The sequence below is a fragment of the Oryctolagus cuniculus genome, chromosome 16 (genome assembly GCF_964237555.1).
Source record: "Oryctolagus cuniculus chromosome 16, mOryCun1.1, whole genome shotgun sequence".
In the NCBI taxonomy this organism is placed as follows: Eukaryota; Metazoa; Chordata; class Mammalia; order Lagomorpha; family Leporidae; genus Oryctolagus; species Oryctolagus cuniculus.
In genome coordinates, this window is record NC_091447.1 from 22,225,467 (window position 1) to 22,244,657 (window position 19,191).

The 19,191-nt window shown below is 60.9% G+C and overlaps 1 protein-coding gene across 5 annotated transcripts in view; it reads left to right on the plus strand.

Annotated features, from left to right (window-relative positions):
• The first annotated feature begins 1,852 nt into the window (after positions 1–1,852).
• The window catches only part of ADCYAP1R1 (ADCYAP receptor type I), a 50,206-nt gene continuing 32,867 nt past the window's right edge, over positions 1,853–19,191 (plus strand). The window contains exons 1-3 of one of the 5 annotated variants that reach the window (XM_051852889.2): positions 1,853–2,327; positions 10,953–11,074; positions 12,345–12,450. In XM_051852889.2, the coding sequence (XP_051708849.1) occupies positions 11,024–11,074; positions 12,345–12,450 (157 nt within the window). In that variant the 5' untranslated portion in view covers positions 1,853–2,327; positions 10,953–11,023. The remainder of the gene's footprint in view (positions 2,328–10,952; positions 11,075–12,344; positions 12,451–19,191) is intronic. The other 4 variants (XM_051852891.2, XM_008261610.4, XM_002713739.5 and 1 more) reach the window with 4 other exon arrangements.

The following is a 19,191-nucleotide window of genomic DNA, read 5'->3' on the forward strand; positions in this document are numbered from 1 at the left end:
AAGTGGAGCTGGGATTGGAACCCCAGTCTCCAGGGGCTGCTGGCCTATCCAGCACCTTGCAGAGAATTGGAGGGGTGACTCCTCCAGGTAGATCAGCTGGAAAAAAAATGCCTCTTCCGGGTGGACTTAGGATGGGCCTGGTCCAGGGGAAGGTGGTTTCCGCCCCTCCCAGGTCCCATTGGGCAGGGCACTAAGGGCAGTGGAGCCCCAGCGGCTCTCTAGCTACGGTCAGTGAGGGGCTGCCCCTCTGACCATGGCCCTGAATCCAAGGCAAAACAGCTGGAGGGATGGGTTCGAGCAAAGGACGTTTGAGCTCCTCCTCAGCCCAGCGGGCTGCCCAGACACAGAGGAAGCTGTGTCCGAGGCACACGCTAAGTCTGCCTGTCCATGGCTCACAGCAAGACATGCACCTGAGACCAGGAACAGACAGCAGGACTGGGACCTGGAGAGCCTGCACTTGGGACTGGGTGCAGAACTTCTGGGCTGAGAGGCCCTCCTCCTGGGAGCCTGGCTGTGGCCATTTTTGGGGCAAGCTGACCTCTTAGGCAGGACCCTGCGCTCCCCTCTCCCTCACTTCCCTGCATGCCATGCCCCCTCCAGCCCCTTGTCTCCCCTCCCCCATTTCCCAGCTGACACTGCGCCTTCACACACAGCATCTCCCTGGCTCTGCACAGCCATGCAGATACTCCCAGGGTTAGGGTGTGGTCTCACTCTAACACAGCACCAGGCCCTCTTACCTCCAACCAGGCCTCACTCTTTCCTGATACAGAGAAGGCTCACAGGCTCCCCCTCCAGGAAGCTTTCCCAGACTGGACTGGAAAACTCAGGAGCCTGGCACAGTCGGCACAGTCACAGCATGGCGCGCCAGAAGGGCCCGGTGCTCCTGGGCATCCGAGAGACAGTGTCACTTCTGCCTGGACCCAGGGAGCTCTATGGCTGTTTGTGGATGGCTTCCTCCACCTTTCCCTTGATCCAGGGGGTCCTCTGCTCCTTGTTTGTGCTGGAGTCCCCAAGGCCAGGCTCAGGTGTCTGCACCCCCTCCCCAGGGAATTCCTCTGCTGGGTAGCCACACCCAGGACTTCAGGCCCCAGGGCTGCTGACCAGGCACTTAGGTGAGGGGCACGGAGTATGGTGGCTGCATAGAACTGGGGTAGGGGTAGGGAATGAGCTGATCCGGCCTTAGTGTGGCTCTACCACCAGTGGCTGTGCCTAACCAGCTTCGTCCCACGGGCACTAGGGACAGATTCAGCAGAGCAGCAGCAACAGTGGCAAAGGCAACTTCGTAGCACTAGGGAGTGCAAAGCTACTACCAGGGAGTGCATGGCCAGCCTGATTTGCTGCTGCTGTCAAAATGGGTGGGTGTGGGGTGGCACCCATCTCCATGTGCAGGGGAAGAAACTGAGGCTCAGAGAGGCCAAGTCCCTGCCCCCTGCCCCCAGCCCCCGCAGAGCTCGTGGGGCATAGCTGGACGGAGCCCTGGCACTCTCATTGCCCTGCATGCTCCCCCACCCCTTTTCTGGGCCAAGAGGATGTGTTCTCCAGGGCAGCACAACCGAGGGCACCCAGGCAAGCACCCCTGGACCAGCCAAGTCTTTCAAGTCCAGACTGTGGGGCCCAGGAGGAACCTGAGGACGGCCTGAGGCTTGTCCAGTCAGGAGGGCTTCCCGGAGGAAGGGAGTAGGCTCTCTCACACAAGGACTCCTGAGGGAGAAGGGAGACAGCTTTCTCGCCCTGTGTGTCCCGGGAGGGCAGAGAGGCGGGCGCTGATGCCCGGAAGCCCTGCGACAGGGAAGCAGCACCGAACCGGGGGTCTGAGCACCGCGGCTCCCGCTCCGGTCCGCGCGGCGGGCGGGGTCCCCATCGCGCTCCCTCCGCCACCTCCGACCTAACCCCGCCCCCGGGCGCTCATTGGCCGGCACCGCACCCCGCAGGCTGCCAAAGTCCGGGGAGGGAGGCGGGGGTCGGTGGCCTGGCTGCTGCCCCGGGCCTGGCTTCTCCGGCAGGACAGAGCCGGGCTGGGCGGCCGCGCGGTGCAGGGCGGCCCACGGAGAGCGGGGGCGCCGCGCTCAGGCCCCGGGCGGTGACTAGCGGCGGCAGCTGCGGGCGAGCGCGGTCCCCGCGTGCGCACACGCACCCGCCGCGGCGCAGGGACACACGGACCCCGCCGCCTGCGGCCGACGGGCGCCCAGAGCCGGCTTGGCGAGCTCAGCGGCGCGCTCGTCCGCATCTCCGGCGGCGCAGGGCGCGGATCGCCTGCAGCGCGCCTTCCCCGCCGAGGCTGCCCCGGGCCAACCCGTGGCCCCGCGGCCAGGTCCCGCCTTGAGCAGGTAAGGGCCGATCGGGCCGCCTCGCTCCAGCTCCAGCGATTTCGGACCCTTCCTGCAGCCCGGTGCCCCCAGCACACCGCGTCCTCCCGCGACGGAGAGCCGGCACGAGCCGGTGCGGGGCACAGCTCCCAAATCCGCCGTGAAGCCCGCTTCGCCGCCGCTCGCTTCCTGCGCGTCGGTCTGGCTCCCCACCCCCACTCCACCCCGGTGTCTGGGGCCGTGCTTGGGGCACCCGATCCCCGCAGTCCCCAGGTTGGGGGGTCGGCTCGACCGTCTCGCGCCCCTCCCGGTTCCGAGAACCGAGACTGGCCGCTGCGGCCGGAGGGACGCAATGAGACCTGCCCCCTGCCCCCGGCAGACGGACGCGTCTACGCGGGTCGGGAAGGCGCCGCCGCGTGTCCCCCCCGGGGCTGGGTGCCGCAGTCCTTTAAAGGGTCTGAGGAGTGGACACACGATGCGAGGGATGGAGTAGGGGCCGGCGCACAATGCCCGCGAGGCGAGCCGTTTAGGCTGGTTCCCAGGAGCGTGGTCTCTCGGTTTCCCGCGGCGCGCAGGAGCTGGCTCAGGGATGCCTGAGCTTCGGCGGTCCCGTGAGGAAACGCCCTACGAAGCCTGTAGGGGAAAATGCGCCGGCCTCCTGCGGCCCGAGACCCCTGCCGGCCGCCCGAAAGGCCCGGGCTGCCGCAGCAGCTGCAGGGAGCGGGGGCCACATCCTCAGCCGGACCTTGGCGGACTGGGGGGTCCGGAGGGACCAGGGCACTAGCGGATGGCGCCTGACCGCCCGGAGGAAGGCCAGCAGGAAGCTGATGGCCTCTCACGTGGAGCTGGGCACCGGGCCGCGGCCCTGGGAGGATGCTGGGGGCGGGGAGGGGACGCCCTGTGAATTCTTCCGCTCCTCTCTGTGTGTTCAGAGCAGGTGCGTCAGAGTCTTTTTTGCCGCCCCCAGCTTTACAGAGTCCCATAAACACCGCCCCCTCCCCCCAACAAAAACCAGACTCAGCACTGGGCTGTTCCTTGGGGGAGGGGTGGAGAGGGGCCTCATGCTGTGAGCAGGGCGCCTGGTCCTGGGAGTGCACTTGGCCAGGGGCAGACGGGCATTCTGAAGGTCAGGCGGGAGGCTTCTTTGGGGGTGGCCGTGGGCTTGGGGAGAGGATGAAGGGCTGTGTTTGTGAGGGGAGGGTGCAGAGCAGGCAGCAGTGGGGTGTGCTCTGGCTGTGTGTGAGGGGAGGGCTCTCCTCGCTGACCTTGGGGAGGGCGGGCAGAGGTGCTAGTCTGGGCGCCAGTGGAAATTTGGAGGTAGGAATTAGAGAGTCGACACACTGAGGCAGGCCCCAGGCCGGATCCTGCAATGGATCCATCCACAAGTGTGTGTGCGGTGACCGGGGAGGTGGACGGGGTCCCTTCCCTCTGCCCCGCTGCTGTTTCAGGGGTGCTTCCTGTCTGGGACCAGACCCCTGTGTGGGGCGAGCAGAGGTGTGAACCAGGAGTCTTTCCAGGGGCCCTGCCTGAGCCAGAAGCCCGCCGCAGGCAAAGGAGGTGTAAGGGTCCTGCCTGTGTAGGGTTCAGGCTGGGAGGGGGGTGCGGGGAGCACTTGAATCCATCCTTTTCACAGGGCTGCCTCTCTCTGCTGCACCCCTGCTTTGGGACACTCCCTGCATTTGTGTTGAGTCAACAGATAGCCACGGTGTGCGCTGACAGGTGCATGGATGTGACTGAGATGCTGGGGAGGGTGGCTTTCCTCCTGGACCAACGGCTTGGGCTTGAGTGTTCCGGGTGGCCAGCCTCCCAGAGACGGGCGTTTCATTGATCATGGGCTGGCGCTGAGGAAGCGGAGGACACCTTGTGCTGTTTGCCAGAGGGCAGAGGCAAGGTGTGCCAAGCGCAGAGCATGAGCCCTGCTCCGTGCCAGGAGGGCCTTGCTCCCCGCGGAGCTGACCTGGGCTGACACTTGCCTGTCCTGGGAGCTGTGTGAGCAGAGATCTGACAGCCCAGCCAGGGGCTCCCTGGGGGCCTCCTCCCTGGCAGAGCCACATGTGGCTTCTGAGTGGAGGAATCTGAGCTTCCGGGGTCTGAATGAGCTGGGCCGAGGGGTCCGGCTGCCTGGCAACACGGAGCCTAGAAACTCCTCGGTGGCGACGTGTTTGTGCCGAGCTCTGGATGCCGTCAGAGCACACGGTGACAGCCACCCCCACAGTGACACACAGAGAAGGAGTGACACACAGCTGGGGAGGCGGGCAGGCATCCCATGACACCTTCAAGGGAGCTGGGGCAAAACAGAGCAACAACAGTGCAGGCACACGCACACGGAACCCCACGTTCCCAGGTCTGGCCATGCCTGGGGTTGCCCGGCTCTGGCCCACAGCCTCTCGTGACGAACGGCTCCACACACCTTGAATGAATCGGAGACAGTGTGTGTGTGCCTGTGGGTGTGCATGCGTGCGTGTGTGTGTGTGTGTGCATGCTAGAATGCGTGCGTGCCTGTGTGCGATGAGCCAAGATCAAGGGCGGGAAGGCTTTCTTTGGGAAGTGCCAGGTAGTAAATATTTTGGGCTTTGGGACCATGTGCTGTGACACAAGGCTGTAATTCTGCTGTTGTCGCCTGAGCAACCACAAACCACACATAGAGGAGCGGGGCTATGTTCTGATAAACTTCACTGGAATTTGAATTTCAAGGAGTTTGCATGTATCATGAAGTAAGGTGTGTGTGTGTGTGTGTGTGTGTGTGTGTATGTGTTTTCCTGGCCAATTAGCAACCTAAAAGCCCTTCTCGGCTCACTGGCCACACAGTATAGGCACCAGGCTGCTTCTGACTCACTAGAAGGCTTTGCCAACCCCTGGGCTACATGGTTAGAGACAAAAGAGGTTGGAGACAAAAGGGGCACAGTGCTGAGCAGAGATGCCCCAGGGTACCTGGGATGCTCCACTGCATCCCACCCGGGGCTCAGTGTTCCCGTCTGTTTAATGGGCCAGCCCCAGCAGAGGTTCCTGCTGGCCTCACCACGCTCCTGCAGACCAGCCTCCACTGTGTTGGTGAGTCACCTGGACCCAGTGTTCAGGACTGAAGACTGAGAAGATGTCTCTAGAAGTCACCACACAGCTCCCGAGTCCCCTTTCCTCTTCCCTCTCTGTCTGCGTCCAGGTCTGTGCCCCCTCCCTGGGAGGGGGCCCGCCTGGAAACCTGGGCATGAGCTCACAGTGCCCATGGGGCGGCCTGAAGCATCCAGTAGGAAGAGGGAGCTCCTCCATCCAGGGCTGGCAGCTCTTAGAGGACTGCGACGTAGGAAGGGGCAGTGCAGCCAGGGTGGCTTCCTGGAGGTGGAGTTGGTCATGGGGAGTAGCTGGGCATTTCATTCCGCCTCTCCCCAGATTCAATGCGTTGGCTTGGTGATCCTCTCCTTTCCACCCTGGCTGATGGGCGCAGCAAAGGATCGGCTGAGAAAAAAGATGATGAGACCCGTCCAGATTCCTCAGCTGCCTTAGATGTGTGCAGTGAGCCAGGCCCTGCCTTCCGTTTCTTCCTCTGCTCACTGCCCTTCCTGGTGGGTCCTCCCTGCCCCTCTGGGTCTCTCCAGGTCTCTGAACACCCCCCTCTCTTTCCAGTCCTGCCAGTCTTCCCCACCCTGGCTCCGTCACCTCTGGTTCTACAGGAGGGGCCCGGGGCTGGCTTTGCACCTGCTCCCGGCTGTGGAGGGCTCTTCCCTAAACGGGAAGCTGACCGCACCACTCCTGGGTGCCCCCCTCCTCAGCAGCCTGGCCTCTACCCTCCTGTTTGACCCCCACCTCCTGATGTCTCCCTGGGCTCCTGGGCACCACCCAGGTCACCACACCACTCTGCAGGCGCATCTGAGTTTGCCAGGCTCCCCAGAGGGGACACCTGCCTGTCAGTGCTGGCCACACCCCCACCCCAGAGAGGTTGCTGGTTTCTAGGGTTGGCACAAAGGCCGAGGGCTGTCCACTGTAGCCACCACTGCCCGCCCTGCCTGCTAGGTGCTCAGCGAACACAGGGCTCCTGTGGCTTCCAGTCCCTCCCCTCTCTTCCCTGTCTCTCCCACCGATCCCTTCCCTTCTCTTCCCTTCCCTTCCCTTCCCTTCCCTTCCCTTCCCTTCCCTTCCCTTCCCTTCCCTTCCCTTCCCACCTCACTCCTCCCCTGTCTTTCGTCTTCTGCCTTCTCCCTCTCTGCCTGCCCTTGCCTGGGCCCTGGGAGCTCCTCCTGACTCCTCTGGGATAGGAGATGACCCCGAACTTGCCTGTGTGGGAGGAGACTCCTTACACGGCACACCTGGGGAGAAGGACCTTGTAGTGGGACCTTGGGGAAGTCTTCTGGGCTCTCCGGCCTCTAGCCCTGACCAGTGGAATGGGGCAACACTGCCCGCATGCACCTGTGTGTTCCAGCCCATGTGCCCTGCAGGGCGTGGGTGAGATCATGGCTGGGGGCCCCTCTGGTCACCTGGTTTCTGCCACCCCCTGAGGCAGGGGAAGATTTGAACACCAAAGAGGAGCATGGGCGTCAGTGATCACCCTCGAGATGGCCAGGGCACAGCCCTGTGTACGGCTGATGAGGGCTCCAGGCTGTCCACACGCTGGGCAGGGGCTTCCTTGAGGCAGAAGCCGTTACGTTGCCCAGAGCTGGCCAGGAAGCACGGGGGACCTCGGAGCGGCTCAGGGAAGGCCTGGGCCAGCCACTGGAGGAGGACAAGTGCCTGTCCTGGAGCCGGGCCGCACTTGGCAGGGCTACTGTAACAGGGCCCCTGTGGGGTTCCGAGCCCTGGGGGCCCTCACTGGAGGGGGCGCGTCTCCGAGGCCCCTCCCACTCTGAGATGCAGGACAGGGAGAGCCCGTGAGTCCCTGGCACTCCCACAGCTGAGTGACAACGTCTCTTCTGGTGCCGTGGCTCACCGGAGGGCACTGCTGCTCTACCAGTTCCCAGCCCAGCTGTTCTGGGTTGTGGGCTGTGGGGCCTGAGGAGGGCGGGCCTTCCCAGGTTGGACGTGGGTGTGGTGCGCCTGTGGGGTCCCCTGAACACCCATCCTGTCCAGGTGTCTGTCACTCATCCTGTTCCTACCAGGCAGACCTGCAGGGCTGTGTGACTTGGGAAGCAGCTCCTCTGGCCACAGTGTCCCCACCTGCACCGTGAAGAGGTGCCTGTTCCCTTTGGAAATGTTGTGTGTAACCAACTGCTCGTGAGAGCAAGTAGTTACGCGGGCAGGGGTAGCCGAGGGCCTGAGCTGATCTTGCTTTAGCCGGTAACGGAGCAGCAGGGGCACAGGGGACGTGCGTGCGCTGCCTGCTGTGTGGCCCGGGGAAGTTGCTTAGCCTGTCTGTGCGTCAGTCACCTCTGCTGTAGGTGCTGGCAACTGCTTTGTAGGTTTGGGGCAGCTGAAATGAGTTAATCGTTTATCGTGTGTCGCTTGGGAGCGTTCCTGATACATCCTGAGTGTCTAACAAATGTTTGCCCTCAGCAAATACAGGTGAAGCGGGCCCGCCACTCTCATGCTGAGTGTGACACAGGCTGGGGGTACCAGGAGGGAAGGTAATGACGTTAGTTATTGAGTGTGTCCCTCCCCCAGTGCCCGGTGTGCGAGCCACTCTACTGCGGTATAAATTTTGTTGATGCCCTGGGGTGATGTCTATAGACAGGCCTCACTATTGCTCCCATTTCACAGATGATAAAATAGAGGCACAGGAATGAGGCCACCTGCCCAAGGTCCCAAGGCTAAAACCCATTGAAAGCGTCCCCCAGTCTGCCCCACGGAATGCCAGGAGGTGGTGTGTGATTGTCCTTGAATGCCAGCTACCCCAGCAGAGCCTGGACCCAAGAGGGAGCACCTTGAGATTTGGGCTGAGTGTGTGATCCTGAGCCATGTCTGCAGCTGGGTCCCCAGACTGCAGCGGCCTGGCCTCCCGGGGGAGCCAGCTGACGAGACTGAGGGAGCCGCACCAGGGGGCACATCCCCGAAGGCTGGGTGCTGCCCAGCAGAGGTGGTGCGGGGCGGGGTGAGGGCAGAGGGGCACCTGGTGGGGGGCGTGGGAGGTGATCCCTGAGGTCCCCAGTTGAGGTGGGTGGACAGGGAGTCCAGGCCTGGGAGCTTGCCACTCCTGTTTCCACATCTCGTTGCTGAGGGTGCCTGTGTCCATTTGGGCAGGGAGTGGACTGCAGTGGGGAGAACAAGAGAGGGCAGCAGTGGGGGTCAAGTACCCGGGGTCAGTTCCAGAGGAAGTCCCCAGCCACAGCACCCCGTGTCACTGGGCCTCCTTGTGGTGGTGCTGCTGTTGGGTGAAGCGGCCTGGTGGCCGAGCAGAGGGCTGCTTCCAGTCCACAGCTGTGGCTGAGAAGCTGCCCTGCTGCCCCATGTGTGACCCAAGTGTGTGCTTTTGCTTTGTACCCGCGCCTGCACCCAGAGCTCAGTGGGCACCGTGTGATCGTCTCTGCTTTATCCGAGTGCCTGTGCAGAATGGGTGCACGTGAGTGTCTTGTTACACAGCTCCACACGCCTGCACGGCACGGTCGCCTGGGCCTTTGTTCTGAGAGTGTGTGTGTGTGTGTGTGTGTGAGAGAGAGAGAGAGAGAGAGAGAGAATCAGAAATCAGCCTGTTCTCAGAACACAAGCTCCTTCTCCGCTCATCCCAGCAGCCAGTGTCCCCTTGGCCGATGGCTCCTCCATGCCAGCCTCCTTGGCTCTAACGCAGGTTCAAGGGGAGTCTTTGAGCTTTGAGGTCCTGGCTCTGCCTGGGCCTCGCCAAGAGAGCTTTCAGCAGGATGCTTGGCCCGCAGCTGGGCGGTCTGGTCAGGCAGGGGTGATTTTGCAAGCTCTGGTGGGTGGCCAGGCTGCCCCCTGGGCTGAGTGGTCAGGGCTGGAGGCCCAAAGAGGGCAGTGCTGCTGCCGTCACGGAGTGTCGCTGAGAGTGGGGGCTCTCCACTGTCCTCCCTGGGCCCGAGGTTGTCGCCCTTGAGCTCGGGGCCCTCTGCCTTGTGGGAGTGGCTCTTGTCCCTCTGCGGGCCAGGAGAGGTGGCTTCCAGACTCTGTTGAAGTCCCTGGGGCCAGGCAGGTCAGGAGGGCCTTGTCTCTTGAGTGGAGGTGACTGAGACTCCTGGAGGCAGCCTGTGGTCACCGGGAGGAGGGCCCCGGGAGTGGGCACAGAGGCCGAATCCTGAGTGTCTGGCAGAGCCTGTGCCTCATGGCCTCATGTTGCTCATGAATGCTGGGACCAGGGCTTCCCAGCCTGCCCAGCGCTCACTGGCCTGTGGGAGGAGGCGGGGCCAGTGCGCTGTGGTCCTGTGGTCTTCCTCTAGTATCTCTCACCGACACCTGTAGCCTCCCTCTGCATCCCTGAGTGAGCCCCGAGCAGGTGGATAAGATCGGGGCTCCCTTTGGTTGAGCCCTCCTGCTGTGGTTTTGATCACTGGGGAAGGAGCCGTGGCATGGCAGAGAGTGGGGGGTTCTGCCTGCTGGGGTGTGCAGAGGGTTTGCTTCAGCCCCAGGCACCTGTGGGTTAGCAATGCCCTCTTATGGGCTCCTCAGTCTCCTTTGTGGCAATTTAACAATCACCATTTAGAAATGACGATATAGTATTCCATCGTGCGGTTGGGCTGGGGCCTTTGCAGCAGTGCCTGGTGGAAGGCCGCTCTGCCGCCCCACTTTCTGTGGTTGCTGCTATTTTAAATGACGCTGCGGCGACTCTCCTGGCATGTGCTCCTTTTGGTCCGAGTACAGGTGCTTCCCAGATGTGGAGTTGCTGGGGCACAGGGCGTAGGGACTGATGATACATTTTAGAAGCAGAGGAGATCTTCCCTGGGGACAAGCTGGGCTCCCGAGGCTTCCTGCATCCTGTGTGGCCCCTTTGGAGCTCCTGTAGCTCTGAGGCCTGAGCACACTCCTCAGCGGTCACTCTGTGTGCTGTGTCACCGCTCACGTGGGGGCGAGGTTGGGCGAGAGGAGGATGTATTTGTTAGGGTAGCGGGCTAGGCAGCTGGGACGGAGAGGCCCTGCAAGAGTGAGTAAATGAGGAGATTGTGTGTCTGGCATAGAATGGTTCGGCCTGGGCAGGCAGTCTTGGCTGGAGGGGTGGTTTAGCTGCCTGTGGTCGCTGAGTCTGGCTGCTTGCACAGTGTGCACGTACCCCCTCAGACTCCTGCGTGTCTGCTCTGGCAGAGCTGGGCGCAGCGCTCGGGAAGGAGGGAAGAGCAGGTGCAGAGGGCACACCGTGCTTCTTGGACCAGTGGTGCAGACGTGGCTCGTGTTGTGGCCACCACATTGCACAGGGGCCAGCTTCATCACATGCCTGCTCCTGAGGGCAAGCGAGACTGGCACCTGTCATTCCAGACAGGCATGCACAGGCCAGCCACAGCTTTGTCACTTGGGGAGCGTGATTGGGAGGCAGCTCAGGGGCTGCAGAGGGGAGAGCCATTCCAGACCATGCCCAGAGACAAGACAGGGCCAAGCCAGTGTGTATCCAGGTATTGCCGGTGCCCACACGGGCTGGGTGCCCAGCAGGTGTCTCTGAGTTAGGAGACGAAGATAGGCGAGAGGCAGGTATGGAGGGCAGTTGCCTTTTGAGGCTTGTAGTCAGCTGTAGGTAGGGGCTGGGTAATGATTCACCAGATCCGTGTCTTTCCTTCCTCCCAGACCGCGGGCATCTTGGGGCTGAGCAGTGGCTACTGGGCGCAGGAGTGCGGCAGTGCTGGTGGAGAAGCACCATGGCCGGCGTCCTACAGGTCTCCCTGGCTGCACTCCTCCTGCTGCCTGCGGTAAGAGCCCAGGGCCCTCCCCTGCACGACCCCTGAGACGCTGTCCTTGTGCCTGTAGCCACGCTGTCTCCTGGGCTGGTGTCTCCGTCGGCACTGCCATTGTGGCACTTCTTGTGAATCAGAAAATGTGCCCCTTTCTCACCACCCTCGCCTGATTGGACTGGAAATGGTTATCAAATGTCCAGGTCTATTATGATGGGGATGGGTGTGTAGTGGCCACCGTGAGAGTTGTACAGTACACAACCTGCTCAGCTGTATGCGGGGAGCGCTGCTCGGACCACAGAAGGCCCATGAGGCCTGCCCCGTTAGAACTTAGACGCCTGTGCTCTGCTCATGTCTCTCCCTGAGCTGGAGTGGGATGGGTTCCCGGCTAATGGCCCTACCACGTGCCCTGGGAGCTCAGACAGCACCGATGGTGCCATCCTCGGAGCCCTGGGTCCTGCCTCGCAGGGGCCCTTTTTTCTGGGAGCAGTCAGGATTGGACCACATCCCAACGGGGCCGTCGCCAGCCCCAATGCCTGTGACTGCCTGTGCCCTGGCTGACAGCCCCCTCTGGAGCCATCCCTGCCCGGGGTTTTGAGTTACAGTGCCAGCCTCGGGAGGCAGCTCTCGTGAAGGGAGCATGGGGGCCGTGCGGTTACTTGGCTCTGAGCTTGCATCCACGTCTGCTGCTCACCAGCTGGGCTGGAGTTTCATGACCTCTCTGAACCTGCTTCCTCTCCCGTAAATAAACCATGGCTACCACTGATGCTTTGCCTGCAGCTGCTGCGGGCGGGCGCGCCTCTCTCCAGGAGCCCCAGTGGAGGGTGGAGGGGGGAGGTGGCGAGCACACGCTCAGCCTGTCCTCGCACTCCCTTGCTTGTCTGCGCCCCTGGAGTGCGGCACTTGCCCTGGGGTGTCTCTCCGACTTCTAAACCATGTGCTTTTCAGCAAGTTACTTAGCACCTCTGTTCTTGAGTTGTCCCATCTGCAAACATGGGAAATGATAAGCCTAGGAGCGACTTCACAGAGCTCTTGGGACACCCAGTGTAGTGCCCGCGCTCACTAAGGTGCTGTGTCTTTACCCATGTGACAAAGACCCCGAAACCGAGACCCTGGCAGGGAACCCATTCTGCCTAAGGCTGCGTGTAGAGTGAGAAGAGCTGACAAAGTGGACATCAGGGCTCCTGCTGTCTCTCTGTAACTGTTCCTGCTGCCTCTGGCCCCACCCCCAGGACACTGCTCCTCCAGCTTAGACCCCTCCCACCATCCACCCCTTGTGTCCCTGCAGGCCACTGCCATGCACTCTGACTGCATCTTCAAGAAGGAGCAAGCCCTGTGCTTGGAGAAGATCCAGAGGGCCAATGACCTGCTGGGCCTGAACGATTCCTCCCCAGGTAAGCTGGGGGAGTGGGGAGGGGCTCGGGGAGACCCAGCGGCCCCAGCACATCCTTTGGGGGCCGGTTCTGCATTCTCCAGCCAGTTGCAGGGGACGGGCCTGTGGGACAATGGGATCTGGACCTGCTGCCCCTGGGGGTAGTGAGTGACACGGGGTTGCCCTCCGTGGGGCTGGCCTGCCTTTGTCTGGGTGGCTGGGTCCGGCTGCCTTCTCTGCTCTGAAGCCTGGGCCAATGCTGGTGCCTGGGCTGGGCAGCGGCTGTGAAAAAGCTCGTTAGCAGGCAGCCCAGGCCTGCGGCAGCAGGGACACAGCTGTTGCTGGTGGCTGTGCTGGAGAGCACTTGGTCGCCCCAGGGCAGGCAGTGTGGGGACACCCCACCCACACACACCTTCCTGCTCATCCCACTGGAAGCCAGAGGAGAAGGCACAGGAGGAGCCTCAGTGTGACAGGCCCCTGGTGTGCTGCTCCTGGGGCTGCTGTGAGCACTGGGGGGTGGGTGGGGGCTACTTCCTCCTTGGGCGGGGTGGGGCCATCCGTTGCCTTCTCTCTTTTGGTACTGACACACCCCCTGACCCCAAGAACAAGAAGATGCCTGCGGAGGACATTTCACACATCCCAAGGGAGTGGCACCACCCTGGCGAGACCACCTCCCCCAGCCCTGCCCCTCTGACTCCCCCATCCTGCAGGTGGGCAGCCAGGGCCTGCAGGGGCAAAGTGCCCTCAGCTTCCTGCCGGAGTCGGAGTCGGAGTCGGGGAGGGGGCGTCAGACTTGGGGCCGGGGCCATCCTGGGGCGTCTGCAGCACAACAGGCCTCAGCGGCAGGACTGGCTCCTTGTTTGCCTGAGGCTGGGGCTCTCTGCCCGGGCTAGAGGGATCCACTTCCCCTCTGGGTGCTCCCAGCTCTTCTGAGCACCATCTGTTTAAAGACTTGATTAATCTGCAGCCCCGTTAAATGGATCGGTCCCTGTGGACCGAGCTCGGCGGCCAGCGGCTGCTCAGCGAACGGGGCTTCTCCTGGCCAGCCTGCTTTTCCTCTCGCTCAGCTCCTACTCAACCCTAACCAGGGCCCCACCAACTAGGAAAACCGAGGCAGGGAGCACCAAAGGGTACACGGGTGGAGGTGGTGGGGAGGCCGGCTGAGATATCTGCCTGGGGGTGGGGGCACAGAGCCCCAAGGACAGTGACTGGCCCTCGCTCCAGGACCTTTGTTCCTGTATCACACGTCTCAGGTGCATTGGGGGTTGAGCAAGGAAAGAGTTCAGGAGGGAAGTGAAGAGGGGGTGGGAGGTGGGGCCGGGTCAGCAGGCTGAGCCTTGAACAGCTGAAATTCGTGCGTGCCTGTCATGCCCTGCGCTGAGAGCGAGCCAGGCAGGCTTGCTCCCGGGCATCATGGCAGAAGCGAGAGGGGTGGCTGTAGGGAGGGACACTGTCCTGGGAGGAGCAGGCCATGCCGGGTTGGGGGGCGGGAGAGGCCTCGCCCCCAGACAGGCTGAGACAAGGGAGCGAGGTGCTCTCTGTGGGGAGGATCAGGAGGGATTCCTGGCGAAGGCGCTGTTGAGACCAGAGCCTTGGTTCTCAGGCCTGGCTGCATGCGGTCCAGTCAGTGAGAGCGGAACTCAGGCCCTGAGTCCCCGGAGGGTGTGGAAGCAGCCAGGTGGTTCTGGTGTGAGACTGGAGCTGAGGGCCCGAGCAAGGCCCCGGGGTGGCCAAGCATCTGATGGCAGGTGAGAACACAGGGAGGACACTGGGAGAACATTCTAGGCCAGGAGGCAGGAGCCTGGCGTTTGGGGGCAGTGACGACCCCTGTGTCTGGAACTCTGTGTGGGATGGGTGGGTGGACAGGCAAGGGCTATGGCTTGAAGGCCCAGGGTGCAGGTGCAGGTGCAGGCCCTGTCCATCTCCCACGGAGGTCACGGTGGAGAGGACAGCAGTGGCCAGGGTGACAGGGAGTGAAGGGTTCTCCAAGAGGTGAGGGAAGAGCTGTCCTCTAACCCTGTGTGCCCAGACCACAGTCTGCCCGAGCAGAGGGTCTCCCATGTCTTCCCCATTCCCCTCCCTTGAGCCATAGAGTGAGCTCTGCAGGGCAGAGCTGAGAGCAAATTGACCAGAAGCCCAAGGTGGGCATCAGGTGGGGACGAGGAGACTGAGGGCCCAGCCGGGCCACCAGGCCCGTGACTCTGCCTTGCTCTGGGGCTCCGGAAGCACCAGGGGGACCATGTTCACGGCCAGCATGTTAATTGACCATCAGTTCCCCATGTGCCAGGCGCTGTGCTGGTGCTGTGCTGGTGTCCTTCCACCACGGCAGCCCAGGGGGTTGGGTCTGTCGTTAGCCCTATTTTACAGAAGAGGAAATGGAGGCACAAGGAGGTCATGCACCTTTTATTTTTTTTTAAGTATTATTTATTTGAAAAGGAGAATGAGAGAGGAAGAGAGATAAAGACAGAGAGAGATCTGCCATTCACTGGTTCACCCCTAAATGCCCTCGGCAGCTGGGGCTGGGTCAGGCTGAAGCCAGCAGCCTGGAACTCCATCCACTTCTCTCACATCAGTGGCAGTGACCCAAGTACTTGAGCCGTCATCCCCGCCCTTGCAGGCGCATTGGCAGGGAGCAGCCAGGACTTGAACCGGCACTCGGATATGGAATGCACGTGTCCCAAGAGGTGCTTAACCCTGCTGTGCCCAATGCCTGCCCTGGGAGTGTCCTTGCTGGGGTGGTGTTCTCGGGGGCCAGATGGGCAGGCAGAAAGGCTGCAGTGCCAGGGAACCCGCGTCTCCTCTGCGCGTGGCCCTGAGCTCTATCGCTCTGTCCACTGGGCCCTGCTGTCCATCTGGCTTGCCCTGGGGAGCCCAGCCTGGAAGTCTAACCTGGAGTCAGCAGGGCAGCTGCAGTGTGGTCCCCTCGGGGACCCCACACTCAGGAGGAGGTGACGAGGGAGTCCTGTCGCAGCCGGGCCAGGGCAGGAGAGCCGAGGTTTGCAGGGGATCGGGAAAGCTGGCTCTTTGCTGTCCTGACCCAGTCTCAGAGCCTGCCCTGGGCGCCACGTGCCTCAGATCAGGAGGGGGAGACCTTAGGGTAGGATGAGCCTCTTATCTGGGCTCCCAGCTGCCCTGAGCCTGAACAAGTACCACGCACGGGTAGGGGAGGTGACCACAGGGACCCTCCCTCTGGAATTGACTCCTGGTAGGACTTGATGTCCAGCCTGACAGAGGGTTACATTTTCTCCCACACCTGCCCTTTCCTGCTTTGGTGCTTGTTAAAGCACAGCTGCTGGCACCACCCCCAAGAAACCCCAAGTCAGTGGGTCTTGGATGGAGCCTGTGCATCTGCATTTCTTCCTTTCTTTCTTTTTAAAAAATATTTATTTGTTTGAAAGGCAGAGCTACAGAGAGGGAGAAGCAGAGGCAGAGAGGGTGCCTCCCTCTACTGGTTCACTTCCCAAATGGCTGCAACAGCCAGAGCTGGGCCAGGCCAAAGCCAGGAGCCTGGAACTCCATTTGGGTCCCCCATGTGGATGGCAGGGCTATCTTCCACTGCTTTCCCAGGTGCATTAGCAGGGAGTTGGATAGGAAGTGGAGCAACTGGGGCTTGAACGGCGGCTCTGATGTGGGATGCCACACTGCAAGCTGCAGCTGCACCTGCCGTGCAGAGCACCAGCCCTTTGCGTCTGCCTTTCTGACAGGCTCCAGGTGGTGCTGCCCATCCGGGGCCCCCGCTTTGAGGACCTCTGCCTTCGACTAGTCCTCCTCCCATCCCCCAGCACTCTGCTCACAGCCAGTCCTCACCGAACAGAACAGAAATACTGGCTGCAAAGTCCATTTCAGCACATGGAGTCATTTCTTACCCTTGTGCTGTGTGCTTAAACTGGGGCCTGGTGCCAACAAGACCCCCAGCGTCCCCAGTGGCTTCTCAGAGGAAGGACCCGGGCTTTGTCTCAGTCGCTTCAGCGTCCTGCTCTCATGGGTTTTGAACAATGTGGAAATGGACAGGCTCATTGCCATGACAACACGAGATTAGCACCTGATTGCGTTCCAGTCGCAGGCTAATAGCTCTGGCATTCTCTCTCAGTGCGACCTGCCTGAGTGGACTCTGTTCCTCCCTCTGCCACAGTGCCCAGCTGCCTGTTGGCTACTTTTTGTAGAAGACCCGAGGTGGGCACAGATCAGAGAGCATGCGCAGCACTGCCTGCCCCCTCCTGCCGGCCAGCAGCACTGAATTCCACTGCCTGAGTGCCACCGTGGTGAGCTGTGCAGACTGAGCCAGCAGGGCCAGGGGATTACGGGAGAGACAGATTGAGAGGTTTGGGGAGCTGTCCAGAATGTGGAGGTCTCTGGGGAATGGGGCCTGCTAGGCTTGGCGTTGGCTCCTTCCGGGAGCGTGCCTTCCTGGCCGCTGTGTCACCAGCCTGTCCTGGTTTCCCTCCTCGTCTTCTTTGCCAACTCTTCCTCTAAATGTCAGCATTCCTTCTTCTGCTGGGGCCGGACCTCCACTCTCCTCTGATTCATGCTTGTTCACTAGACAGACCATCCAGACCCGAGGCCCACACAGCACCCCTGGGCTGACCGCTCCCAGCCTTCTTCCCCAACCAGTGCTGACTTCTCTCCTGCACTCCAGACTTATCAAACTGCCTGTTCGACGGCTGTCTCCATGTGGATCTGCTTAGCATTGTCTCATCCCGGGCTGAGCTCTCCATTTCTAACCTGCCTAGTGGCCTGTCCATGTACTTCTCACCCAGCCCTTCCCACTGTCCATCATCTGTCATCCATCATCCATCATCCATCAATCACCCACTCATTCATCACCCATCCATGTATCTGTCCATCCCTCCACCATCCATCATCCTTCATCCACCAATTTATTATCCAGCCGCCCAGCCATCATCCATCCATCCATCCATCCATCCATCCATCCACTCAAGCCAGGAACTTGGGTGATTCCCTCAGTGCTTGTCTCTAGTCAGGATAGCCTAGACTATGGTGCAGGAACAAATCAACCTTAAAACCTCAGAGTCAGCACACTAAGATTTCTTGCCTGTGCATGTCATAGGCTAGTGTGGTTAGTAGGGGTTGCTGGACTCTGCAGTCATTCAGGGATCCAGGTCCCTTTGATCTTGGAACACTGCCATCTTCAGCATGTGGCCCCCCAAAGGTGTTACAGAAAGGAAAGAGAGAGCGAGGCTTGGAAGCCTGGGAGGGGTGTTTGGTGATCAGTTCAGGACTCCACCCACTTCCCACAGATAAGAAACTCAGTCACGCATGTGATATGGGTGAGTACTGCCGTCTCTGGGGTTTTGTTTGTTTGTTTTGTTTTTTAAGATTTTATTTATTTATTTGAGAGGTAGAGTTACAGACAGAGGGAGGGAGAGACAGAGAGAAAAGTTTTCTATCCGCTGGTTCACTCCCCCCCAAATCGCCACAATGGCCGGAGCTGAGCCAATCCGAAACCTGGAGCTAGGAGCTTCTTCCAGGTCTCCCATGCAGGTGCAGGAGCCCAAGCACTTGGGCCATCTTCCACTGCTTTCCCAGGCCATAAGCAGAGATCTAGATTGGAAGAGGGGCAGCCGGGACAAGAACAGGCACCCATATGGGATGCCAGCATTGCAGGCAGAGGCTTAGCCTGCTACACCGCAGTGCTGCGGTCACCGGCACACTCACCTGCCATGTCCCGCCAGTTGTCACCTAAGTTAGCCCTGTTGGTCTGCCCCCATGCTCTGTTCTACACAGCCCTCCTTTCCACTTCTGCTCTGGCTCAAAATCAAGCTTTCGCTTTTCCCCTGCCCTGTCTTCACCTGACTTCCCACATTTGCTTTGCTATCTTTTCTTTCTGGTTTTTTTTTTTTTTTTTTTTTTTTGATGTCTTTTATTTCTCTGAAAGTCTGAGTTCTCTCATCTACTGATTCACTTCCCAGATGCTCTCCATGGCTGGGGCTGGGCCAGGCTGAAGGCAGGTGCCAGGAACTTGATCCGGGTCTCCTCCATGGGTGCCCTGGCCTGCTGCCTGGTGCACGTTAGCAGGAAGCTGGAAATGGGAGCAGAGCCAGAACTCAAACCTGGGCCCTGTGATACGGGACGCGGGCAACCCGAGCGGCGTCCTAACTGCTTCAGTTCCTGAAATATCCCGTTGTCCTTAAGCCAGCAAACCAGGTCATGTGACTCCTTGTCTTTCAACTCCTCTCATCAGGTGGAGTAATTCTCTGTAGCCCCCTTACGCCCCTGATGCCCCTTCCTAACCCCTGAGACCTGGGAAAGCGTCCCCTTACATGGCTAAAGGAACTTTGCAGATGCAACTTATGTGAGGCTCTCCAGATGGGAAACTGGCCTGGGGTATTTGGGTGGGCCCAGGATGATCACGAGGGTCTTTGTGAAGGAAAGAAGGAGGCAGGAGAACTAGAGAAAGAGAGGGAGTGAGGATAAGTTGCTGTCTTTGAAGAGAGGAAGGGGCCACTAGCCAAGGAATGGGAGCAGCCTGGAACTGGCAGGAAGGCGGATCCTCCCCAAGATGGCCCAGGAGGACCGCAGGGCTGCTGGCTCCTTTGCTTCAGCCTGTGAGACCCTTTTGGGACTTGTGACCGCAGAACCGTATGGTTGTGCCATTTGAAAGCAGCAAGTGTGCAGTCGATTTACAGCAGCGATGGGAAATGAGCTCCCTGCCCAGTGCATTCTCCTAGCCTGTAGCATAAAGCCCAAGATCATGAACGTGACCCAGCCTGCGGGCTCTGCAGGGCAGCGAGTAGGTCTCTCT